Genomic DNA, 27,585 nt, shown 5'->3' on the forward strand with positions numbered 1-27,585 from the left:
CATTGCCCGATGGCAGCCCCCACAGCCTTTTCTGTGAATGTATGTGCATGAGAGCAAGCCAAGACGTGAAAGGAAGCATGCACATATGAATATAGCTGTGTGTTTTACCCTGTGAAACCTGTTTTTACCCCCGATTTGCGTCATCGTCACTTTCAGGAACTTCCAATTCTCCAAATGCACGTCTCCAAACTGGTACACACTCACAAATATGTGAGAGAGAGAGAGACTCGACACATTCTAATCTTTTATTTCACCTTCGTCAAGTGACTAGCTACTCTAGACGAATCACTGCGGCGCAGGGCAGATTGAAAATCCGGAGTGCGAGAGGCCTGTAATGGCGACTCTGGCGCGAAAATGCCGCGTATAATGCCAGGCTGCGTATAATGCGAACCTATTTTTAACGACTCATTTCTGAGGTAAAAAAACCTTGCATTATATGTGGACAAATACTGTAGTTAGCCTGCAAAAATAGGAACTGAGTTACAGTTAGAGTTACTCTTTTTGAAATGTAACTCGATACGGCTACAGTTACTACATTAAAGTAACTTAGTTGCTGTAGAGTTACTGTTTCAGAAAAGCTGAATAAGTTTTACCCTAACACACTTTCTTTTAGCATTTGTACTGTCCAAGCAATAGTACATAATACCGTGTTATAAACACAGACCTTTCCACGAGCCCTAATAGCACGGGTGGAGGTAGTCTCGGGCCATATTGACTGCGTATAAGATGACAAAATTTGTCGAATTCCTGGTTGGGAAAAATGGCAGGGTATTTGAAGACTCCACAAAACAGCACTAGGGAACTGACGTGTGGAAAATGTTGCAGCACCTGAGTAACTTAGTTACAGTTAACCAAAAGTCGTAACTAGTTAGTTACAAGTTACGTTTGTGGAAAAGTAACTAGTTACTGCAGAAAGTAACTATGTACTTGGTTACAAATATTACAGTTACTTGCAACTTAGTTCTAGTGAAGTTCAAACGGACCTGTTTGTCGTGATGTCATACGTAAAGTACTTTCTTGCTGGGTTGGCGCGATCGCGTCCCATCCGAATGTCTGTTGCTACTGTCTAGCCAGCAAGCACCACCGCACGAGTACGACGCAAATCGAGGAACACCTTCACTCACAAACGCGCTCGACGGCTCCGTTTTATTTTCTTCGTGTCCTGTCCACAAAAGAGTTGCCACTTCGCATGGGCTTGCACTCGCGTATACGTAAACGTATTCAACTTAGCTGCTCTCAAACAAGGGACGCGTTGCGCGACATTACCGATAAAGAAGCAGTTATGCAGCCCCCTTAGGTCGCCGTTTAGTTGAGGAGAGTTTGGGTGGTTCAAATTAAAAGGAACACTACGGCACATTGCTAGAGAGTGACATGTACCTCTAAGTCTGCGTGCGTGCGCGAATGATAAACCATTACAAAGGGAGCCTAAGGGTCATAGTATACCGACATACATTCTACCGTAACTGTAACCCTCGTATAGTATCCATGACATGACTTCAGAGCACACGACGTCTGTTTCATTCGCCTATCCGTAGTCCAAACCGGCGAAGTTTTTTCTTGGACCGAAAACCGTTAAATATATTTTTCGGTTTCCCTCCTGAGCGAAAAAAATGTATACGGTTTCGATTCCGTTCCGGTTCGCACCAAAATAGCGTTTTTCAAACAAGTACTTGAATTTTGCTGCATATAATGACCTAGTTTTCACCCCAAAATTACTTTTCAGGGCTGGGTGGATGCACTCAATGGATCAACGAGCCTTTTAGCTTCTGTAAGTATCTCCTTATTTTTAAAGTACTCATAGGTCAGATGGGAGGAATGGAGAAGTTGAGAAATTAGTGACACACTTTTTTTCCCCACCATGGATATAGCGAGATTGCAAGTATTTCTGTTCTTCTCTTTTTCTCTGTGTGCTCAAGGTAAACATGCTCTGTTTCTGAGAGATCTGAGGTTATGAGACCTGGGATTATGCAGTTTCTTTCCTGCTCTGTTGGCATTACACTAGTTTTTACAGCAAATGTTAATTAAGTTCTTTAATAGGTCTTCGACTGCATTCGATAATAGAGTGTTGTGACGTATCAAAACATTTGGACAACCATTGGAGCCTCACGTTCTCTTGCAAATGACAAACATTGTCATGTGAGACATTGGTGTTTCTCGAGAGGGTGTGGCCCATTCTTTATGTACTCTCTTTACTTCAGATGGTTTATTCGAGACTACCCACAGCTACAAAGGAATTTATTCATGAGATTTGCTTGAGACGAGTAAAATTTCTGTCGGGCTCATACAATGTTCAAAGCAGCCCCATTTGCGCCGTAGATAAAAAAGCGTCCGCCCCGACTGTTCACCATTCGTCCATTCAGCGATTTAGTTTATTTTTATCTTCATTAAAGATTTTGAACTTTCAAGCATTTCACATCAAGTTTTACACGCAAAGATTGCTTTGAGTTCATCAATCGCTGTAACATTGTGCTGAAACTGTCTATCTTTTAATATCTAGTGTGCGTCAGGTGTGATGACAACCATCGTGACTGACGTGAATGGCATCGCCGACATTGTCCCCGTCGATGTGGTTGCCAACTTGCTCATTGTGGTTGCATGCCAGACTGCTAAGAAAAGGTAAATCTGGCAACAAATTTCGTCCAACTTGGCATTGAGGCAAGTGCAGCAGGAAGCAAGATACTACCAATCCTTGTTTCAGGAACGACACGCCGCGTCCCGCGGTCTACAACTGCGTAACTGGTTCTCTGAACAAGTGTGTGGTGGGCGACGTGAAGCAGTACTTGAAGAAGTTCCTTCCAAAGTACCCCCTGCAAGACACTTTTGGTTACCCGTGGGTTGATATGACGTCGAGCCGTGCGTACCAGGCGTTCATGGTGTTCTTCCGGAACTATCTTCCAGCACTAGCTGTGGATTTCTACAGGAAATGCACGGGAAAGAGACCCAGGTGAGGGCTGTACACCCTAATTTTAAGATGCAGAGATCTTGGTCTGTCTTTTCTTACAATTTATCGAATGATTGAACTGAAGGGCAATTTTTGTGGAATCGTAATACATTCTCCAACGTATGGTTCAGCTTTCAATTTTTTTTTCATTTATAATTGAGTACTACTAAATTAGCAAAATATTGCCTTCATACATGTAGTTAGGGCCCAACCTTTTTGGGTTATATTTTTTAACAAGATGGGGGTAAATATCGGGTTATATTTTGCTTCATGAATTCGGGTGATTCAACCCAATTCTGATTGAGTCTGATTGGATCAGGCATAAATCTTTGGGTTTACTCGGCATAATATACATGGCACACCAGTAGACACAGAGTATCAATATTTAGTCCATGCATCTAAGAGGTGGCATGGTATCTGTCTTGACAGTTTGTATCAGCATATTTAAACATTTACAACACAGTTCCCAAAGTTCTGTGTTAGTTGTGATGACTTTGGATCCCCCTGATCCAGCAGTTTTTGGGGAAATACTGGGTTAAACCTTGTTTCTTTTTTTCTTTTTTCAGATTTGAATCAGGAGGTAAAAATCGGGCATAATCGGGTACAACCCTAAATACTAAGGCCCTAATAATAGTGTCCTCACAAAGAACAAAAATGGTAACAACAACGTTAGTAATTGGAATAACTGGAGGTATTTCGCGTACTTACGCTCTTTTCCTCGACTCAGACTCAGACTCAGCTGCGCTTTGTTTTGTAGAGTTAAGAGCCATGCGTTTTACACTTAACCTACCCAATTTGCATCACTGTTACTCTGGGTAAAAACTAGGGCTGTGCGAATATTCGACATTCCGAATACGAATAGAACATTTTCAGTATTCAGATTAGATTCAACAATTTTATATTTGTGGCTCTCGAATGAATCTAATTATCTTCGAATATTCGAAATTCCCCGAATTCACGAGCCTTATGCGCTAAACCCAGGCAGCATTTTCCCGACAAGAATGCGCTGTAGTGACGCATTTTGTGTTCATCACTCAAACTCATCAAGTGCATCCGCAAGATTTCTCTACGGCTTCTCGCCACTCGATGCACGTTGTCTGGACTTGCCACTCTTGGTAACGAGCCTCTACTAGCGAAACGCACGCAGTAGATGTCTAAAATTTTGTGTGAGAAATTCGTGTGGAATGCATAGGCACACGTACAGAACTACGCAATAGCAGATACAATACTATCAGAACTACACAATTGCGGCATGTGGGGGTTGCATGTGCGTGTGCAAACGCTGTCGGGAGTTGGTTTCGTTTCGCTGTTCTTGGGCGTGGGTCCGTGTCGTGCTCCCCCCTCCTCATCGGGTTGGACATTCGAATGCTGCACCTGAACTAGGAATCGGTGTCGGGACGATCCAACGGCATGCACTCTGAAGGCTGCATGCGCATTGAGCAACGTGTAAACAGTCGTGTAGACTGCCAGTCGGAGAAGGTGGGTGCTGCAAGGGAAGGGAAGGAGTACTTAAAGTGCAAATTGCCGGTTGCGGCGGAGGTAACGGTAATGCTCGCGATCAAATTCTCCAAACACCAGCAAAGTACCGCATCTCCGTTGCACATCCATACTGAACTGTACCACAGTGTCTCGAGCGAGTTCCTTATAGGTGGTGGTTGTGAACACGATGGATGGTGTCCCGGCCATCACATTTATCACAAAGTGAAAGCAACCTATGTCACGTGAAAGAGTAGCAGCTTTGACGTGAAAGATAGCTGGAATGATAGTACTTATTGTGCGGGACCAGAGCAATAGCACCACCGGTGATGTGCTGACGTTGCGAGCAAACCTGCTACCTTCTTACATCCACCATCGAGCTCAAGATGTTACTGCTAGAGGCATGTGGTACATGACTTATAGTCAATCTATAATGTGAATACCCTGAGTCTGGGACATTCCCTTAGAGCCACACTGCATCTAGGAACTTTACAATGAGTGGGGTGCACCGAAACTGTAGCAGCGTAAATTGTCTTATGGGGGTGGCAACCTTTCTCACATCCTTTCGTAGTTGATGCTTCCTACATACCGGTATTCTGTGATTATCAAAAGGTGGTTGCGTGTGCAATTGCAGTAAACACGGTATGAGATCATTGTTCGATGCGATATTCGTAGTCAAATATTTGCAATGTTCCTATTCAAGATCTTTGCTATTCACACAGCTCTAGTAAAAACCGGAAAAACCTAAGGACCGAACTCTCAAAAGCGAAAAGAAACGGGGGAAAAAAAAAACAGCCACTCGTGCAGGCACGGGTGAAGAAGACTAAATACTATGCGCTTGACACCCATCTCGTGGGCTGTTCTTTTCACTATTCCACCACAAAGTCTAATCTTTCACATCATATCATCAAGTTTCATCATGTTTTATGGCTTCTTGGAATTTGGAGGAAACATAAAACCCCAAAACACAAGTGTCTGTATATTATAGTTAGGGCCCTGTGTTTCAGGGTAAATCTAGGGTAAATTCAGCCACTAATACCGACACTAGAGGACGCTAAGTTATGCATCTCATGGTTCATGTAAAATGCCAGCAGCACTCCTTTTTTTATTTCCACCTGAAAATCTGCTTTTCCACCAGATATTGCCCGATTTTGCCCTGTTTCACGGCCCCTGAAATAACACCCGATTTTTACCCCCCAATTTTCAAAAAATATAAAACCCCCAAACACAGAGCCCTAACTGAAATAACACCCGATTTTTACCCCCCAATTTTCAAAAAATATAAAACCCCCAAACACAGAGCCCTAACTATAGTCCTTGTGCAACCTGCTAGATTACATTTGAAAGCTACCTCCGTTTTATGCAGTGCTACGTAGAGCCTTAAGGGAACATGTTTCTGCCTGCAGGATGGTCCGATTCCTGGAGCAATCTAAAGGTGCCATGGAGGCAGTACGCTTCTTCACAACACAAACTTGGGAATTTTCTTCCAACAACATGCTGCTACTGCATAGTAAGCTTTCATCCCTGGACAGACAGGTCAGTTGTCTTTACTTTCCTACAACTGGTGTATTTAGTGTTTGTTGTGCTGGCTCAGGTAATTTCTTAACCCAAGCTTAGTCCAGCATTTTGAGTTAGTGGTTATGAGTGGGCAATACATCCACGGGGAGTTTCCAAGCTGCCAGGTAGGGCTGTGGCACAATGTTTCTACTGCACCAACACTAAATAGAGTCCCTGACTGATTTTTTGGACTTCTAGGATCCCCGAAATCAGTCTGAAATCAGTTAATTTCAAAAGCCAGAACATTCAGTGACCTATAAAAAGTGCATGAGAAGTTGATTCTCTGAGGCTGGAACACATAGAAAGGACAGATACATTGTATTTGTCCTTTCTATGTGTTCCAGCCTCAGAACTTCATTTGGTGCCGCTTGCATTGATCCCGTCGTATGATGTGTGTATGAGTGAGAAAAACGTAAGGGGGTATGAGTGAGAGAGAGTGGTTGGTTTGTCCCTTCAGATGACTCGCCCTTGGAAGTCGCTGGGGAGGTGTGTTAGCTTAGCTCAATTGGTAGAGCCCCTGGATCGGTAATCCAGAAGATGTGGGTTCGAGTCCTACAGCTGGCTAACCTTTTCAGTGACTTCCACCTTTCACCTATAAAAAGTGCCTGTACCGTATTCCAACGCATCAGCCGACATGCCGCATACAATCGAGGGGGGAGTGTCCAGTGCAGCAAAACCATGTATTTTGCAGCATGCTGTAAAATCTGAGGTGAATTTCCTTACTTGATAACTGAATGTACCAAGCACTACAGAATATTCCTTCCAAAGAGGATTATCCCAGAAATGGCTATACGAGTATACGTTACTCATGCCAACACGTTGGTACGTCACTGATTAAGGTCGATAGGCGCAGTGACATTATCTTGTCACTTTACCTTGACATTAACGTCTTTCAAGTTCAGTGCGAGCACAAGAAGCAATGGAGATGGACGGCAGACATAGGTGTCGTGACAATCGACCTGAGACACCAGCATCAGAAATATCTGCTATGGATGGTGAGTGGACATATGGAAAACAGCGGGGGCGATCTCATGCCCAAAGGTACTCTATCGCATTCAAGTTCCACGTTCTGAAAAGGCGAAGAAGCCGGAGGTAACACCAGCGCTGCTGCAAGGGCGTTTGGAATTTCTCGTCAATGCCTGCAAGATCGGATCAGATGTCAAGACCAGCTAAAGGCTCGCAGTGTGGACAACAACATTTTCGTTCGGAAGAAAAGGAACCTGCCATCCAGCGAAGAAATGCAAAAGAAGCAAGCCAAGTTTCCAGAGATGGAGGAGGAGTTGTCAGCCTGGATATCGCTCCAATGAAAAAGTGGCTTTCGATGGGGGGGAAAAAAAAGACCAGCTTTTGGAAACCTCAAAGCTGGACTCGCTGCACTTTTGTGGCATGCTGGCTGAAGCGGGGAAATACGGTATGTGTCTGCTTTGCAGCGCAAACACGCAACAATGTATCGCTGTGAATTTCAGCGGGTATAGTACCGTGATTGTACGTGTTCATCATTTTTCTAGTACCTATATGTGCATCATTAGGTTGGTAGATAAATTATAGTCGTGAATAATAGCAGAAAGATGGAGTAGTTTCTTACTAACGCCTGACTAACTTTTCAATCACTGTCTAGTTGTGTCTAGGGTTTCTTGTTTTTGGTGATTATATTTTCCGAGGCATTACGAGGTAGCGCGAAGATAGGTGACAAAGAGAAATTATCCTGTTATCTCATGATGCTATAAGACCATTGAAACTTGTACAGTGAAACCTTCCTATGTTGGACACCCGCGGTGCAGCCGAAACGTGTCCCACTTATAGAGGTGTCCGAGTTACAGAATATGAGGGAAACAAAAAATGGAAAAGATCACAGCTGTGTTACCAGAAATGTCCCCCTTCTTCAATTCATGGTCATTAGTGGTACCTGGTGGTAGTGGTACCTCTACCCATTCTTCACTGATAATTATATTACTGATTTTGGTAGATTCAATTCCGTTCAGATTCCACTCAATGGCATTACCTCTGGAGCTTTTCGAGCAGCGAGGACATGTCTCTGAAGTGTCAGCCCGCTTTTCATTGCTTTGGTGCAGTGCGCGTTCAAAGGCTCTAGACAAACCGAAGACAAGTGCTCACACAAAGAATTACAATGTGGACGGACAGCACTTGTTTTTGGACTCGAAAAACTAAAGTAACAAAATGCTGAGACCAGTATAGGGGAAAAAAGAGGCGAAAGTCAAGGCCACTGGCTCATTTTAAGTCTTTGGTGCAAAGATAGGCCGAGATTGAGGTAATTTGGCCAGGGTTTTGTCCGACTTTGCAGGGAAAACCCTGTCCTACTTCCGGGATAGGGAGGTGTCCGACATAGAGAATTTCGTCCCCATGTAGTTTCAATGGGAGCCTGCCTGTGCAATGAAATCTTGTCCGACATGGGGAGTTGTCCGAGGTAGGGAGGTGTCCGACTTTGGAGGTTTTACTGTACCACTGTTATTTGATTTTGCGCACCGTTTTTTGTCACGTTTCGCGAGGTGTCGAAAGAAATTAGAATCACCAAAACCGAGAAACCCTAGTTATGTCATGCCTCAACACTGGGTTGGCATCTTGCAGACTTTTGACATTGACATCCGAAAAATTGACTGGGAAAGCTACTGGGAGAATTACCTCCTAGGTGTGCGGCAGTATCTTTTCAAACAAGATCCTTCAACCCTTGCGGAGTCTAGGAAAAGATTAAAAAGGTATGTCTCCTGCTTTGACATCACATTGTGCTTGGGCTGAAGACTGTCACAAAAGTCCTATCTTAAGCTCTGGTGTTTCCTGCAGGCAACAAACCTTTCTGTTGCGTTAAGAGGCTTTCCCTTTTCTGGGATGCAGCAGTGATGCTCTCAAGCAATCTCGTCTGCTATTACCTTTTGTTATATGTGTTTCTTCACTGAGAGGGAGTTGTGATATCCCTGCACTCAGTGCCGTTTATGCCAAAGGGAGTCTGGCCATTAGGAGGAGCCTAAAAAAGGGGCTCGACCTGTCAATCAAATTGAGCGTTTTTCATTGGCTACTGTTTTCTATGCGGGCCTCCATGACACCGAAATTTTCCCGAAAATGGCAGCGTAGCCTGGAACGGCGAAGCGAGGATTTCATGACAATTTTTTTTCACAAATACGTCAATTTTATTCCGTAAGCGTACATTGTGTTGCAATTATCTTGCAACTCACCTTTAAATTACGCTCCAGTGTCGATGTTTACCTGAAAATATGTTTCGTCGTCCTTGTTAGGCCTAGTAACGACAGCGATCACAGGCAAATAGCAAGAAAAACGCTACAGATGGCCAAAAATTTTGATTTTATGACATACTTTTATTCATATACACACCTTTGCCCGTTCTTGGTTCAATCTTGTTATGTTTCATAGTTAAAATACGTATAATACCGGCAGTCTGTTCCAACTAGCGGTTCTGCCGGCCAATCAGTTCTGCTAGCAAGCACTTCTGCTTCTGCTACTTCTGCTATTCTGCGTCTTCCCGGAGTGCCAATCACCATCCAGATGGCGCCGTTAAAAGTGGACGCAAAATCCATTATGTTGCTAGGTCGTCAGGGAATATCCTATTCAATCTAATCCAATCCAGTTTCCCGAAAATGTCGGCACCCAGTTAATACAGCTAGTATATAGCTTGGATAGCCTGGGGTTAATAGCGAACTGTATTTTGGCTCGTGATTGGCCAGAGAGCTCAAAAAGTGGGTGGAGCTCCAGGTATAGGCAAGTCCCATTAATGACCAGACTCCCTTTGGCATACGCGGCACTGCCTGCACTCGACACCCTACATTTTGTTCTGCACAGCATTTCAGGGCCTTCGATGTGCCGACATGCTTCACAGGCAACAAAAGCGTATTCCTTTTTTGCAAACATTGTACAGTGCAATCCCGTTAATTTGAAAATCTCTTCATTCTAACTTACGAATAATTTGAACTGACGCTCAGGTTCCATCAAAGTCGTGTGTTTCATGGGGAAAAGTGCCCTGTAATTCGAACACATGAACGTGCACAACGGTTTATTCGAACGAGATTGCCCGGCCGTTCCCGATTCCACATCAACCCGGAAGCACCCACCGGCTGACACGCCGCTTGCGTGTCATGGACACGTTTCCTTATTAAGTATTAGGTGTGCTTGTAATTTATAAGACCATTACTTATGGAGGCAATATTTGTGCCAGAGGAAAGAAGAGCAAGGAAGGAATCACCAATGTGCAAGCATGACTTCCACGGAATGATTCCGCTTGCTTATGTTAGGCGAAGTATGCCTCGCTGTTTTGAGGGTATCAAGACCCTTCCTGTTGACAGCTAACAACAAGGCATGGATAGAGGCCGACATTTTCTTGGATTGGGTTCGCAGTGTCGCGATTGGTTTTAGTTCAACGTTGTAAGCGACGTTGATTGAGTCACGGCTGAAGAAACGAAGGCGAGCGAGTATAACAGATTATATTCTATACAACTTGGGCCCTATTAGGTATTCATCATTAAAATCGGTAAAACAGTGCAATATGACTGAGTGTAATGAGATGCAGTGCTCACTGTGTCCCATTTTTTAATCCCCGTCCTTACTGCACTGTTTTATGGATTTTAAGATTATGTTCTGCCCTGACGTGTTTTGATGCTTCCCTGTAAATAAATATTTTGGCACGAATCCTGTTATATATTTTGGGCATCACATATATTTGGGCGTGCATACATGCAACATGGCCTAGCGAGTCGTGACATGTCTCTGATGCAGCTAGTGTGTGCTGCCAATGCATCAAGCCCCCATTCAGAGCAGCTCCCTTTCGTTCCGAACGCCGCTTTATTGAAACATATCTTCCGTCCCCTTCGAGTTCGAATTAATGGGATTGGACGTATCTAGTATTGGAGGCCAAAAGTGTTGCCTATAGGTAGGGCCTGACTTTTTAGGGTTAAACCCGTATCCGCCCGATATTTACCCCCCGAACGAAATCTGTAAAATTCGGGTATAACCCGAATCTACCCGAAAACATCCGGGTCGCGTGGCACACTCATAAGCGTGCATTAAAATAAAGTTTGATAACATTTATAAACATTAGTTCCATGTTAAGACAAATTTTTATTAAACAAAAAAAAAATCACCCGAATACACCCGAATTCCTGACGACAGAATATGCCGTAACGGAATTTAACCCGAATACACCCGAATTTTCAAATGAAAAATATCACCCGATATTTACCCCCCGAATTTGGCCAAAAATAAAACCCGAAAAAGTCAGGCCCTACCTATAGGCAACCAAGTCAGATCTCTGTATCAACAATTCTCATAAAACGTAGCCACAAAAGGAAACACATGAGAATGCAACACACAAAACAAGAACAAAAATTTTTTTCGTAAACCTTTCATGTGTGGGGTTGTGTGGGGCATCACTCAGGGAACAAGCTGAATGTGGTGTTGTTTCCCTTTCTTCTGCATATCTGTTAACCAGTACGATTTGTCCGTTATGTTTCAGGAATTACTTGTTGCAGACGGCACTCAAGTTGGTCCTCCTGCTGGGCTTCCTACGGTTTCTAGTCACACGTTCGAAGGCAGCGCATCAGGTCTGGTGTGCGGTGGCAAGCTTTCTAACAAGGATGCTGCAGTTTTTACTGCGCTTTCCCTAGACCTATATTTGAATCCGTTTCGGACACGATCGCTTTCACTGTTACAGTTTAGTCTCATACAATGATGGCTTCCTAAGAGCACGACTGAGGCAGACGATAGATTCCGCGGCATGGTATATTGGATATTGCAGTTTGACATGACACATAAGACACTGTAACAAAATTGTGGCGATTTGTCAGTGGCGATGTTTGGTAGGGTGACACACGCTGACGTGGATTTTGGTCTAATCTACGTCTAATCTACGTCTAATATTGTAATTTTGATTGCTGCAATGCTCGCGAAGCCATCCTCCAGTGCCCTCGAGTTCTTTGTCTCAATCACGCAAAAACTCTCCGTGGCAAATCGTCATTGAAGCAGGGGCCTTAACCACGCTGGCCGAGGCTAGTGCTGTAGTAGTGCTTTTGCGCACAAACCCTGCAAGTCCCATTTTCCTGCAAGGCATCACGGGAAGGGCGCAAGTACTGGAATACAGCGCGAGGATGTGCCGATTGGTTGAACATGTCAGTCGAGAACATGTACTAAATGATGCTTTGTGCACGAAGCATATGTAAATGGCATTTACACTAGGCATGTAAAAATGTGAGTTGTTGTAAGGGGAAGTATCATCGTTGATAGTAGCGTTGAGCCTTTGTTCTTCCCGCTTCCTGTTCAAGGTGGTTCCAAACCTTGTGGTGGATTGTGATTTACGGTACAAAGGATGTTTTGCATCAAAAAGTCTCGGCCTTTGTATTTGTTTGGCAACAGCAGACTGACACGATCAAATTTTTGTTATTCCCCGCTGTTTCTTTTAATTTTATTTTAGTCCTTGTACGTAATTGTTTTTGAGTTGTCTCATCTCTTTCGACTTGTTATCTCTACAAGCGGCTCATTTCTACTTCACTAACACCTGTCTGAAACGAAAATTATTCTCCCGCAACATGTGCAGCCGTTGCGGTCCTTGTGCAACCACATAGTTTAGTAACAGACTAACTGGACAGTCCCTCTGCTTTCATTCCCGTACCGATGCAATGCTTAACAAAAATGTTTTTCGTGCTATACGACTATGTGTTTTTCCATAATAATGTATGGCAAGTGAAATCTCAGTGTGGCTGGACTGCCATGGCAGTAGGTAAATAACTCTGCAACTTTGCTTTGATGCCACGTACAGCGTGATTCACACAAGCTGTCCGCATTCTGTTTGCATAAACTAAAGCCATGCAGGTTGTTCAAAGATGAACTTTGCAGCTATTTCTTCACCTCCCGTAATGTGTACTTACCTTTTGACAGTCCAAACTCTGCAGTCTCATTTTCTGCTTCAGTTTGAGTCCTTGTCTTGTTTGTCAGTTTGAGTAACATTGCCCAAAAATGGCCAGCCACGGTGTCACGCGGATGCATTTCCGTGATGTCCCACAAAAGGCATATCCAAATTCTCAGTCTTTGATTCTGTGTAGGTTCTTAGCTAGTGCGGAATTGGTTGCAACCGTACTTTGAGCTTGCAAAAGGTGACCTGGTAATGCCATCGCCGGCCGGGTAGTATTGTCCATGGCAATACATGAAGGTCAGAAATTAACCTTGTCCTAGTTTCTTTAAATAACATCAGTAACTTGGCTGGTTGGTAGATGGCTTAAAAGCGTTAAAAAACCCCAGTGCTAGGTAAAAGAACAGTACTAAAAAAAGACACATAACAACACAGCAATGAACTTCAGCTAAGGGTGTGTTCAATATAAATACATGTACAAACTAGGTACAATACAAATACATAAAGCTTGCTTGCATTTTAATGCTCTGCTCATAAATGCATGTTCAATAAACACAGCTTTGGTTGAAGTTCAGTGCTTGTGTTGTTGTCTCTTCTTTTTAATCCTGTTCTTTTACCCAGCACTGGGGTTTTTTAGCACTTTTATGACTAGTTTCTTTGTCACATAATGAAGTCCTTCCTGGTGTTTAACGCTCAAATTGGAGCTGAAAATGAGTCTGTACAATGTTTTGCCGTCAAAAAGTAAATGTAATTGCAGGAGGCAAAGAAACAACTTTGATCACCCTTTAGATGCTGTTTAACCTGATTCAGCTTATTGAGAATCTGCTGTCTCATGACCATTTCTTTTTACTCAGTTGTGACGCAGAAATGAAACTAAAGCCGTGTAAATCTTGCCCATTGGCTTGATCGATCGAGCCAAACAACGCTATAGTACGCTTCTTGTTCTTTGTACATGTCATGACACCTGCGTGGTGGCAACCATCAACATGGCTCACATACAGTTTCATTGCCTCTTGGTGGTGAGAATGTTAACATGAAGCAGACGATGGTGTCGTTTGGATGGTATAGGTGGATCAAGTGCATAAGGTGTGGTTTACAATGTTTTCAGCTGTATTTGTGCTTGATCCCAAAGTCTGAAAAATTTTAAAAAATTGGAGGAATAGCACTATCCATGTGCAAAGTCATGGTCATGTATGACATTGTGAAGCATCTTTGTTTATACGAAAAGTAACAGATTTGGCTTCTGCAAATCAACCTACCTGTAGGCAGTGTGAATGGTTTACAAAGTATATATTTGCTGAAAGGAGGGCATGCATTCCCGCTTGCGTTTGTATGCACGTGTGTGTGTCCACATTCTTTTGCACGTTTATCTCTTCAAACTGGGCTGTAAGATTAACATAGTACGAGTGGAACATATCCAGGGACCTCTCTAGAGTCTGCCGCACTTATTTCAAAGAAACACTCTAACAGTAATTCGTCACAAGGAGGAAGTATAATTTGGTTTACCTTTACGTTAACTCACTCAGTGGTTAATTGAACACTTGGATCTCATGCTATAAAATGTGTGAGTGAAATCAAAAGTGTGCTCTGGTACTCGCACAATTTTGTATTTTAAAATTCAATTGCCATATTTGCTTGCATAATTAACATGCTTTTAATCAAAAAGCCTATAGAGGGTGTGTTAATTTGGCTAGGAAAACCTGCTCTATGCTGCAGTGGCCATGCTGTGGAGCTGTGCGAATAGCAAAACTTCAAAATTAAATACAAATGTCTCGTTGGCACTGCAAACTAATTTCCAATTGGTTATCTCACTTTCGAATCGAATTCGTGTATCCCCAGAAAAGGTTAAAATGTTTTGGATATCCATGCGAATACCATTACCGATTCAAATATTACGTATTCAAATCTTGAGTTTTGATGTTCATACTTATATTACTTAATATGAATACTAATAAGCACCTGATATTCACGCAGCTTAATGATGGTGCTAAAGTTACGCTGCGTGAAATATGCTGGGAAGTAGAACAGCCTTTTGGGCACTAATGTGGTGGTGCATTAATTATGTGAGCAAGTGTGGCATTAACCGGAGAACACTTGAATGTTGCAACATAAAATCCTGTGAGGCATCAAGGGTTAGTCAGACGTGCTCACTTACATGCAGTGTGCGGTCAGCATTCTCGACGTAGTTAGATTTGCAAGCAAAAGCTCGAAAGTAATTTGCAGGAAGTCATGGAAATGGCTAGTAGAGGTCAGCACCCAATACTTCACAAGACCAACACACTGTTTCATGCTAGAATTTACAAAAGTGTGATCTGCAACACCGAGAGACGTTTCGTAACATGTCATGACACACATGTCAAAGTGCTTTGTTGCCGTAGAGGCAGCGGATATTGTGACCCACAAAAATGAATTTAAAATGCCCTCTAATGCAAGTTAACCTTTGCAAAAAATGCAACATGCTGTCTGGAAGGTATAAATGTAAATGTCCATGTTGTTGTCATTGCTGTTGTGCCTGACAATTTTTGATATCCTTTATCTATTGTTCAGCGATGACTGTCCACATTTGGGCTGATGTTTTCCTCGTGAGATGAGTCTTGGATCAGGATCTTGTAAAAATAACTGAGATTTAACAGTGGTGATCAGTTGTTAAGGTGATTGGAAAGGAGCTGGTAATTTGGTAATTGTCAAGCAAATATGTGTGAAAAAGTACAGAAACGATATTCCTATACATTACTGTGAAGGTACATAGAAAATACTTAGCCAACAGTTTCGATGGAATTTGAAGTGAAATGAAATTTAAGGGGTGTTTAAAAAGGGCAGCCAAGTCGAGCCAGATTGGTGGAGCTGAAGACGGCAGTTTTGTCTGACAACATTGAAGAGTGACCACAGCATTTGTGTGGAGTATAGACAGCTTTGTAACAACACAAATTTCAATTGAGCTGGTGTAATTGTCATTCATTACATTTTGGCAGAGGTCAGGACTAAACACTCCTTCGATACTTTGGATATGGTAACTCTTATCACAGGCTGTTTTTCTTGCGGAGTGCTGGAATTTACTGCAAGAGCTTCATCCTTGCGCTAACACATTTTGGGCTTTTTTGGTTGATGGTGCAAATAAATTAGAAACTTGAATATATTTTGCGACATCTTACACAGTGCTGGTGTCTACGAAGGGGGAGGGAATCGCCCCCCTTGAGCCTCCCTGAAGGGGAGCCAAACAGACACCTTTTGGGCAGGAAGAAGCTACTCTAGGACAACAGAAGAGAGATAGAAAATTAACAATACTGGACGAGGGGGGGGAAATTTCCCAATTGTCCCTGTGGAGGTGAAACGTAGATGCCGGCCGTGATCTAACACATGTTTTGTGATGCTTTTGTTGTATTTTGGAACATGTGATCGGAATACACGATAACAAATTGGAACTGGTGTTTTGGGGAGTAATTGGGTACGTAAGTGAAAATCTGTTCTGTTGGAAAGACTTGTCTTGAGGAAAGATCGCGATATATATTTGGAGGGAAGCTTTTTCGTGTATAAAATTCTCGGGGCACAGTAGAACCTGCATGGACTTAAGGTGGAGTGTTTGTAAATGTGCTGAAACTTTTTAACATGCTTATTTTTTTGGATGGTTGTATATTTGGTGGTTCAACATGTTTACATATATTTCTACAAGGCCATACTAGAGTGCTTTAGAAGCAGTCTGTGTTGCAACATATCGGATGGAACCAGTTATACTTTGGATGCATTCTATTTTTAACTGCTGATACCAGCTTTATGCAGAAGAATAGGTCTAACCGGTGGGAGGCTTGGAAAAACTACTAGGCACAAAAGGACGTATTTGTGTAACATGTATCTATGAAATGTTTGTTGATTAAAAAAAATCTTCATACAGCATAGTACTTAGTCTTGGGTGGTCCCCAGCTGTGCAGTTATTTAATGCCACTAAGCTTCAGTGGCATACACGTGGTGTATGTCAGTGGCACAGCCAGAAGAATATTTTGGGAGGAGTTCTATGTGGACTTTACATGGGGGAGGAGGATTTGATGCTCGTTTTCCTTTTCCACATGCACTACCAAAGCTACGATTTCGGGGGGGAGGGGGGGAGGGGGGGGGGTAAACCCCCTGGTTCGCCCGGCTGTGCCACTAGTGCATGTACTTTTTTAAATTTCATATACAGAGTCTGCTTACCTGGGTTCCAGCCCCCTAAACCTGGCGGCAGACAATGAGTAAATGGAAGCTACCGTACGCCAAGCACCAAGAACACAGAAGCTACACGAAGGCACAAACACAAAAATATTAAACATATTAGGCTAATTTTGGAACATACATAATTCTTTCACACTTGACTGTCCCATAGTATCAACACAAATTCTGCTGCATGCGATGTCATTTAACAATTGCGGGAAGTTGAGTGCAAAGATGTTTTTTTTTTACCAGTCAATCAGTCGATACTGGAAACCAAAGTTTTACAAACTACATGGGACTACTTAAGGAGAAAAACGTCTGCAAAATGCTGGGCCGACGTGCGGTTGCAAAAAAATGTTGGGCAGAGCTTGCGGATTGACATTGGCCTTATGTGGTACACGAGAACTTTATTGAACCGTATAAAATGTGTTTTGGCTGTCACCATTGCTGAAGGTAGATTCACAAGCAAGGTGAGTTAGACCACAGCTGTGTAGTGACACGCAGGAGGTGCCGGCGGGTATAGGGCTGCAGGTAACTTCGACAGCATGGGGTTCTTTTACGTGCACCCGGAAGCACAAACACAGGTTGCTGGAAGACCCACATTGCTACCGTCCTCAACCGCGGTCGTACCCGCGATCTTGGGCTTAGCGAGCCAGCACGCTATCAACAGAGCTAAAAAGGCTAATCGTCATTTCTTCTCAAAATAATTTTGCAATGCGGATACGTTGAATTCGGAGAACTACAAAGACATAGCAACTTTTATTTTGTGTTTCGAATAGCAGCTGCGTTGTACTCGAGCTTGTTTTCAGTGCAGGGCCGACATTGGCCAGACTTTATTTTGCCGAGCTTTCAATATCAAGCCCGCAACACGTCGCACAACGTTCTCGGCCCAATGTCGTTTGCCAACCATCGCAGTGAGCGACATGAGACCGACGTTGGTCCAACGTTAGCCAATCAAAAAACGACCACCTATGGTTGGTAGTCGGCAATTTCCACTTGGGTAACCACAAGGGGTAGCTCTAAGAGCACAGCTGTTACCTTTTTAGGTGGGGAATGGAAGATATCTAGCTAAGCAATATCTATTTGTTTTATGTGGAAACAAAGTGGGCAATATTAATTTTCAGCGCAATCCTGTTAATTCGAACTCTAAGGGTACCGAAGACTAGTTCGAATAATGCGGAGTTCCAATCAAGGGGAGCTGCTGTGAATGAGGGCTTAAATGAGAACTGAGGTGACCCCCCTTCCCATTTTTTTTTTCGTTTTTCGCTGCAGTGTTCTGCAACGAATAAAATTAGTTCCTGCAAAAGAACGATGAGTGCAGGTAACCTACAGAGCGAGCACCAGGCACTCTGTTTCGCACACCTTTGCAGATCCTCTCGTCGTGAAAAGAGCGCATCGCAGACCGAGAGGACGTCTGACGTAACGTGATACCCCTGCACGTCATCCGTGACGTACAGCGGCACAGCTCAAGCATATGCACATGTGGCGCGTGAGCTGAGAAGAAAAAAACAAAGTAAAAGAGGCTCGGAGCATTCTCCCCGTCACGCGAGGATCGTGTCGGCCGTCCGCGGCTGCTTTCTCCGACTGTTTTTGGTGATGAAGGAACGAATACGAAGGAATGAATGAAAAGGTGTTTTTGGTGAATTCGATTGCGCAGCTATAACATCGCAGGGTGAAAATATTTCGAACGGTAGCTCCTGATGGACAGTTTGACAGATGAGGTCGGGTTTTGAGCCACGTTAAATGCAGGGAAGGGTAACGGACGTATTTTCGTTTCCGTTTCCATTGTCGTTACTGCTGTATTTTCGTTTCCGTTATTCGTTTCTGATACCAGCTTTTAAATTTCGTTTTCGTTACGTTTCCGTCACTGTTTCCGGTAATGGAGCGGCTGTTACGGCACTGCGGCAGTACAGTCCGTCCGGCTCTGTCAACACCCTGCTTTGCCCAAGTGCTGCTTCGGTGTCACGCGTACACACCACACAAGTAATTTTACGTAGTTGGCATGCGCACGTCGTGCAAGATTTTTTTAAAGAAATGTAGAAACATGTCTTCAGTCAGTCTTCTGTCTTCAATCACTCTCAGTCCTGCAACCCAAGATGGGCGTAACCTTCATTCGATGTCGCATTCATAGGCGGACGATCTCAGTAGTAAACAATACTGCCATAGCCACGGTGAAATGAACAAAAAGTAAAAAAAAAAATCTTAGGCTGTCATCCTCGTGCTACGGTGGAGTAGAGTGCGAGTCTATATTGTGAGTCTCATGTGTTGATGTCATGCAGTTATGAAGGCTGGGACGAGCAGGTAAGCGAGGGATGCACCCTCGAGATCCAATATTGCGCTTTGTTTCCATGCTCTCGTGTAGTATTTTGAGCATTACAGAGAACGGAGTCATCAAAATACCAAAAGAAAATGGAGACGCACTCAAATTGCATCGCACAACATGTAGAAGACAGGACAGAAAGACGGGGTGAAGATGTTTACTGGTGCGCAGGTGATACAAGGAATGATTAAGTGCATGAGGCACGAGCCACGCTCTGGGGGCAGTCTGTCGTCGTCTATAAAAGTTTCAACATCCTGCCCCCCGACAACGTGGAGGTGGATGTTGGTACGTGGCTGACGGGTGGTACGTGGACAATGTGGGTTTGCGCGAAGTTTCCAGGGTCCGAGTACGGAACGCAGGTCGGTCTCCTCATCCATTCAGTCGAGCGCTGCAAACCATTGATGTCGCGGTTCCGCAACTTCTGGGTGTGCCGCAAGGGCGCTACTGCCACACTTTGCGTCTCATCGTCTTTGGAGGGCAGTTGACCACTCCTGTGGCAGTCTCGATGCTTCGGAGCTCGTGTGCGGATTTCAGCGTGTCATCAGCTGAGAAGTCCAGTTGGCACAGGCAGATGGTCTGGTCAGCGGTAGTGGCGGACACGTTATGTACCGTTGAGAAGTCCGCAGTGATTCGTCCTCGCTTGTTTAGATCTGGCGCGACAACTGAGCTGCATCCAGGCGGTGTAGCTCCCGTTGGAGTGTTGCACTGCGGTCTTTGCTGAGGAGTGCAGCTGTCGATCGAAGGGTCGAAAAGCTCCGGCTGAAGCTGCGGTTGGTTATTCATCGGAACGTTTGGGTTGTGTGCTATGTCATGCTGGCGGCTCGGCTCTCCATGACACCTTTCAATCGCTATTTGGGGGAGGAGCAAAGCGTTTTGGTGGATGACTGTCCGTCCTTCGATCATTTGGCATTCATCAGCCAATGAGCATGTCGTTTCACTTGCGGTCTTTGAGGAGGTGGAGATCATTGGGTGTTTTGAAGAGTAGTTTTGTACGGTCTGACTCACTTCTACAACAAGCGATTCTGCCGTCACAGTCTTGCACAGCACTTCCTCCGTGTCTCCCTCTTTACCGTTCCCACCGAGAGTATCCTCAACAGTCAGGCTCCTGCTGTCAGACCCGTTTTGGCCCTGATTATCGGTTGGAGGCTTGACATATACCCATTGCGATGTATAGTCTTTCTGGGAACCTGCTTGTGACGCTGCATGCCTGGCCTTTATCGCGCTGATGATAGACATTCGTCTTGCGGTTAGGTAAGCCTTCGCCCTGTAAATCGCAAATGCGATGTCGCCCTGGTAATTCAGTTGCGTTAGATATTCGTCTTCGAATTCTTCCTCATCGTAGTGAGCTTCGATTTCGTTGTCCGTATTCCTCAGGGCATCGTTGAGGTTCAGTAGCCGTTCCACGTCCTCTTGTAGTTTCGATCCTGTAGTTGGTTGCTGTCGATGAGACGCCATTTGTCGTTCCATTTCGTTCATGATGGCCCTCACCTGTGCACGTAGCAAGTTCCTTTTTGCGTTCAGATGCTGTAGTTCCATGGCTGTGGTCAGGTCTGTCGGCCGCATCCTTCTGTCGTCCTCACGTTCTGTCAAGCGATCCTGGTCACGGCACCATGTAGAAGACAGGACAGAAAGGCGGCGTGAAGATGTTTACTGGTGCGCAGGTGATACAAGGAATGATTAAGTGCATGTGGCACGAGCCACGCTGGGGGCAGTCTGTCGTCGTCTGTAAAAGTTCCAACACAACAGGAATAGCCATTACCCGAATTCAATACCGGATGATAATTTTCGTTTCCGTTTCTGTTTCCGGTAATGGAGGACCGTGGTATGCGCTTCCGTTCCCGTCATCGTTACCATCTCCAATTTCGGTAATATACCGTTTCTGTTTCTGTTACCATTACCGTTACCCTTCCCTGGTTAAATGTCACCTCACTGTTCCTTTCATGCGTGGCAGCGCATTCTAGCTGCATGAGAGACGCTTCATGGCTCGCTAAGCCTTGCCGCGCGTTCGTTGTCACGCGATGCCGAAGGCAAGCATCAAAGCATCTCAAGGCAGAAAATAATCTGTTATACGCGACTGCATTCATTTCTTCAGTCGCGACTCAATCAACATCGATTGCGATGTTGAGTTCAACCCAATCGCGAACCCCGCGACCGTGAATAGACCTCTCACCTCTCCCTATTTCTAAACAAATGACGTCGTAGTGTTCGACAGCGCCACCAATTTGGTAGAGTTTGGTTCATAGGAGTGAATAATTGTGCCCACTCTGGAACCCAGCCCTCCTTTTCTGATTTGTTTCGGTTTCAGTCTCTACCAACACCATGATGACGTTTCTCGGGTAGAGATCTCAGAAAATCCCAGTGTGTGTGTGTGTGTGGCGGGGGGGGGGGGGGTCCTGCACATGCGTTGCATCCTGAGGGATTACTAGAATGAACAGTCCTTCACGTTTCGTTTTCGCTGACCTTGACTCCTCGTTGACAATCGGCCGAGAGAGAAAGAACCGAACCAGCTTGGAGACCATCTCCTCCTTTGTTATCAGCAAGTTCCCATAGTTCAAAGCGGCGCTAAGCACTCTGGGATTTTCTGAAGTCATCTATTTGGAGATTATATCAGCTGTCATCCATGCCCTTTTGTTGGGTGTGTTGCCAACGGGGCATCGTCCCGCGGGTTCGCGCAAACCATTAGGGCGAGTTGTTTCTCTTTCCTCTGGTATAACAAAGTATCACTTTTATAAGTAATGATCGTAAAATGATAATAAGTGAACTGAACACTTCAACCTTGTCGCTATATGCCAGCTGCATACCAACCGGCCCCATGTATCTGTCATCTACACGTGACTGACGGGACCCAAGCGCCAGTTCGAATTATCCGGAAGTTTACTTTAAGATATTTCGAATTAACGGGATTGCACTCTAATACGGCAAATCTCAAAACATAATGTGGCACTTGTAAGGTAAATTGAACGCAGTTTGGAACTCTATTTTACAATGATGTCTGCTTTTTTTCTCTCTTTTTTTGCAGATTTGCTAGGGATGTTGTACCTCACAGCATGCGCCATAGCAAAGAAGGGGACGAGCAGACGTTATAATACATTTAATATTTGCTGGGAATATGGATCAACATCCGTTTAATACGCCATGTATTTTTATCTTGTGCATGTCCGTTCTATGACACCAGAAGAATAAAATTACCGAAATAAAGCGTACCGGAATCGGGGAAGGGGAAGTACCGGGCAGTAAGTAGCCATAAAGACTTGCCGGAAAGGAAAGCGATGCGCGCGCAGGCTACGAAGGCAGACGAAGGCTACGAAGGCAGCGCAGGCTAGACGAAGTCACTGCATACTACAAGCAGGGGCGGGTCCAGGATTTTTCTGAGAGATGGGGGTCCAGCCTTGGCCAGCATGGTAGATATTGGTAGATACATGGTAGTTCAATTAAACACTATGTGAAGACAGAAATTTAGGAGGGGGTCAGGACATCCTGACCCCCCTCTAGATCGGCCCCTGACTACAAGTACACGCCTCACACGCATATAGCGACGCGTGTTTGACTGTTGTCAATGTATATGACATGCGCACACATGGTTGTGTGTATGGTTCCACCCACCATTGACTAGGCCTTCGCTTTTATCTGGCATAGCTGTCGTTTGCTACGAAGGCTCTGCTTCAACGCTGATAACAACACTTCGGGAAGGGAAGGCTGCAAGGTGGAGTAGTGTGCGTACTTTAAAATATGTAACTTAATTACGTTTTAGTTCTGACGACTTTCCTTGTGACTGTAAAAGACTATTTCAGTCACTGCCGCAGCTGTGGTAGTGAGTACATGGACCATTGCTTCACTTGAAGCTGTCTGGAAATGGAGGCGACAGCATAGCAGTGAATAGAATAGCTGATGCAGATTTGAATGATGGAGAACTGCACCATTGTGAGAGCAGCTCGACCATCTCCGGTTCTCCTTTGCAAGGTATACGGAGAAAATATTAGAGGCACGTAGAAAAACATGTGATTTTTGACTCCAGGCAGGGGGGGGGGGGCGGTTAGGGGGTTCAATATCCCCAAACCTTCCCTTTGGTAGCGCATTTGGGTGAGGCAAACAAGGGGGAAATCCTCCTACTCCATGTAAAGTCCCATAAAAGCCCCCCCCCCCCCCTTTATTATTTTTCTGCAGGAACACATTTCTGCGCAGATATCGATGGACCACCTCATCTCCGTTTTCCTAATCTTAAAACGATTGTCAAGACCTAGTCCTAAACAGAAAGGGAGTGCCTTTCTGTTGCTCCTTACGGTGTCGACAATCGCCGCTCAAATAAATGCTCGCAGCCATTCATTAATGCGCTTCCTCCAGCCTTTCAGGTCACTTTTAGCAGAGTCTGCTATTTGTCTTACGCAGGGATACGGACAAGGGGGAAAAAAAAAAGAGGAGTCTTTAATAGTTTAGTTGGTTCATAGTTTAGTTAGCAATACTTTTTTTTATCTCGCACACAGAGGCTTGTACCAGCAGCGTGATCCGCCTTGGTACCTCGAAGACTATGCCTGAGATTTGTGGTGGTGCGATCCAGCCTCGCGAAGGAATGCGCAATCTCAAGTTTTCCGACAGAGGACGGATGTCGACCCCGTTACCCCTGGAGTCTCCCTCTTCCTGCAGTGGAATTGTCTGTACATAGCTCATCGCCACAGTTGCATCGCTGTGTTAATACGGTATGAAGAGAAAGAAAATACCTCATATCCCTGTGTGTGCGCCGTTTCGTTCGGTCGGCTGCACCAAGTGCAACAACGCGATGTCTTTCGTTTTCAAAAACGGGCCTAAAAAACTGGCGACACTTCCAAACGAGTTCTTTTGTGGAGCAGTTCTCAGTCCGTCTTTGATGATGCGACACCGCGCGCACTTGACTGTGAATCTTCCTGTTTTTCTTTCGCTTTCTTTCGGATACCCTCACTGCACTCGGGGAAACAAACAAGGGACACGCTGATTGGGCGACGCTGCTGTCACATACAGTATATATAAGCTTGGAGTTTGCCACATTCAGTGTGGATACGGCCATTCGGAGCCTGTTGCACGTAAGTCCCTTTTTTGTATATTGACGTCTGAGTGATTCTCACATACAATTAGGTGATGTTGCTCAGTCGTTTTACTTGTCGAAATGCTACTAACTCACTCAAAGGAGTACAGAGGGCGATCCAAATATTTTCACTTTAAGACATTTGATGAAAGTATATGCGTCAATTTGTCGAACAGCACAAAAGGTTTTGACGCATGCAGCTTTTCTTTTAAAAAAAGAAAAAAAGAACTTAGTACACAAACACAGCCACGCTCATTCACTCTCGACTCTCCCTTCGGGGTGTAACAAGGAGGAGAGGGACAACCTATGTCGTCATAACGTCTGCGCGGTCAGTCGAGGTCAACGCCTGTCTTTTTCTTTTTGTGTGTCAGGGCTTTCTTCTCTTGTAGTCGGTAAACCTGTTCCCACGGGGGCATTGGGAATTGAAAGGGTGTCCGTAGGCATGGAGGATTTCATTGTCCCGCCGGGGTGTCCAATGCTTCTTCAGAACCCTGAACAGCTGACTAGCATACGATACTATGAACCAATCAGCGCGCGCGGACGGTGTAGCGTCAGCGCAAGGGCACAGGCTGGTATACTGCTCTCCACCACCGTGCGCACGGTGGCTTTTTGCGGTGTACTTTAAATTCGATTTCTGTGATAATTATGACTGTGGGATGGATTACTTCTCATGGTGCATTTTACTGGCCTACTTAACAGTTTTATGTACAGAAAACAGCGTGTTAACATGACTTCTATGCTACTTTACCGGCCTCGTGGGATCCGTTGGGAACGCGTCCAATAAACCTCTACCCGAGAAACGTCATCATGACGTCGGTAGACACACCGAAACCAAAACAGATCGGAAGGGGAGAGCTGGGTTCCACGAATGGGCAATTGTTCCCTGCCTCCTATTGAAAGAAAAGTAGGACCGAAGGTCGCGTCCTTTTCAGAGACGATCGTAATCCCCTCAAGAACGTGGCTTTCGGGCGCGACCTTGTTCGTCACTAGCTTTGAACGTAGTTCAACTCTACCAAACTCGTGGCGCTGTCGGGCATTATGACGTCATTTGTTTACAAAGAGGTAGAGGTCTATAGACCTCTATCCGAGAAACACCAATCTGACGTTGGTAAGCAGACTGAAACCGAAACAAATAGCAAGGGGAGGGCTGGGTTCCACGCATGGGCACTTGTTCGTTGCCTCCTATTGGAAGAAATGTAGGACTGAAAGTGGCATCCCTTTCAGGGATCGTCTTAATCCCCTCAAGACTGTGGCTTTCGGGCGCGTCCTTGTTCGCCTCTAGCTTCGAGCGTAGTTCAACACTACCAAATTGGTGGCGCTGTCGAGCGCTATGACGTCATTTGTTTACAAACAGGGAGAGGCACATTGCTGTTCCCGAGGTCGTGGGCTCAAACCCGGACGGGGACGCCGGCGTCTTAGTTGCTCACAGAAGCCGTTTTCCGGCCGTGACGGACGTCAAATACGATGTGGGTTGGGAAAATTAATCCGCATGATCTCCGATGTTGAAGCTATTTTTTGGCATTGATCATATTTCAGAACCTGCAGCATGGACTTCCGCTTCGGTGCTGTACTAGGACTGCTGCTCATGCTGGTGCATTTCAGTGAGCAGGGTAAATTCCTCAAGTATGCTGCAATGGCTGCAATGGGTGGACATAGCGTCATTCCTATTCCTATTCCACTGCCGCACGAAGATAAAAAATACTACCCGGTACACTACCCTGTACCAGTCCCGTAAGTCCCGTGTCTCGTCCTCTATGCCGAAGGAATAAATGTTCCGCAGATACTTCAGTAAAAATGTCACGTAGGGCCGTGCGAATGTTCTAATTTGTCGATTACTGAATCTTATAGTCGTGTATTCGATTTCAATTGCGAATCGAATATGGAATTTATTTTAGAATCGAATCGATGTTTTTTTTTCCCCAATCCGGATATATTCGAAGCTGCAATATTTAGTTCACGAGCTATCACGATGTAATTCGAGAAAATTCATGCGTAAATATGCTTCGATATTTCGAAAAGCAACCGTATTTTCCTTCCGATATTCGTGCGTGATGCATGACATGTCTGTAATAATGACACGCTTAACATGTATTGCGACGAAATGACTGAAGGGAATACCAGAAGACATCGTGTGCTGTCGTGTGTTTCCTGAGCAATGTATTGTCCAAACCAACTATAGCCCAACTTTTTACGCTATAAGTTCGCTTAACGTATCGTCTCTCTTCCAGAGTGACCAAACATCATCACACGCACCACAAGGTGCACAACATCCACCATCACCATAAGGTCTACGTCCCCGTTCACCATCATACACACACCGTTCATACGGTGGGCCACAAGTACCACGATGATGATTACGGACACAAACATCATGGTTACCACTGAACTATCACGTGACATATGTCAGCGAATGGGATGCCTATTATGATGACTGCGCATCGAAATATCCATCAACTTTCTACACCATCGCAGTCATTAAGTTGGCACAAGAAATGCAGGATCCTGAATGGTTAGGTCAGGGTTTTTGGAGCATTCAATTGCCTACGTATTGTTGTAGTCAGTCTGTAGTCGACGTCATAAGTAACTATCATAATTAACATTAACACAATTAACACTAACATCGCATATTATTTGTGTACCGTTTACTATGATGAACTCAACACTGTTCCTCCCGATAATAATAGTTGTACTGGTTCACGAAAGTGTAAATGATATTCCTTCTCTTGTCAATCATTTCGATTTGTTGAGCATCTCTGTTTTAATGATCCAGACACGTGATAAGCTCTAAATGAGTACTTCGATGCACTAATATGAATACTTAATATTAACGGTGATAGACGCGTACTTGTGCATGTCACCCTCAGTGTATGTGTAAATGGGCACTTGTCGTTTCGATGCCATCGAGCCCCGTTAGGCCTATAACAGTCCTACGGCCTTTCTTCGATTTCCAGCTGTTAATTTCTCATCCTTTTGTGCCCGATTGTAATCTCTGCAGTATGCGATATGTAGAACTATACGTCGTTTGGACATGTTATACGTGAGATATGTCAGGTGAATGAAATGAGGTACATGTCATGCGAACCGTTCTGACCGAGTGCAATAATCTTGTCGCTATAAATCCATGCGTTACATCTGTAAGTATAACAACATGTTATAGTTAGGAATTGAAAATACCTTTACATAACGCA

General features: G+C 44.5%; 1 protein-coding gene and 1 long non-coding RNA gene across 3 annotated transcripts in view; both read left to right on the forward strand.

Annotated features, from left to right (window-relative positions):
- Positions 1 to 16,732, forward strand: part of LOC135394158 (putative fatty acyl-CoA reductase CG5065) — a 29,694-nt gene extending 12,962 nt beyond the window's left edge. For both annotated transcript variants that reach the window (XM_064624718.1, XM_064624719.1), the window contains 6 exons: positions 1,724 to 1,768; positions 2,498 to 2,616; positions 2,699 to 2,944; positions 5,824 to 5,953; positions 8,561 to 8,688; positions 11,451 to 16,732. In XM_064624718.1, the coding sequence (XP_064480788.1) occupies positions 1,724 to 1,768; positions 2,498 to 2,616; positions 2,699 to 2,944; positions 5,824 to 5,953; positions 8,561 to 8,688; positions 11,451 to 11,601 (819 nt within the window). In that variant the 3' untranslated portion in view covers positions 11,602 to 16,732. The remainder of the gene's footprint in view (positions 1 to 1,723; positions 1,769 to 2,497; positions 2,617 to 2,698; positions 2,945 to 5,823; positions 5,954 to 8,560; positions 8,689 to 11,450) is intronic.
- Positions 16,733 to 17,219: 487 nt separating this feature from the next.
- Positions 17,220 to 27,482, forward strand: LOC135395349 (uncharacterized). Its single transcript, XR_010423031.1, has 3 exons — positions 17,220 to 17,491; positions 25,934 to 26,128; positions 26,626 to 27,482. It is a non-coding gene; the product is annotated as an uncharacterized LOC135395349 (long non-coding RNA).
- The last annotated feature ends 103 nt before the right edge of the window (positions 27,483 to 27,585 follow it).

Source organism: Ornithodoros turicata, chromosome 5, assembly GCF_037126465.1.
Source record: "Ornithodoros turicata isolate Travis chromosome 5, ASM3712646v1, whole genome shotgun sequence".
Taxonomy (NCBI): domain Eukaryota; kingdom Metazoa; phylum Arthropoda; class Arachnida; order Ixodida; family Argasidae; genus Ornithodoros; species Ornithodoros turicata.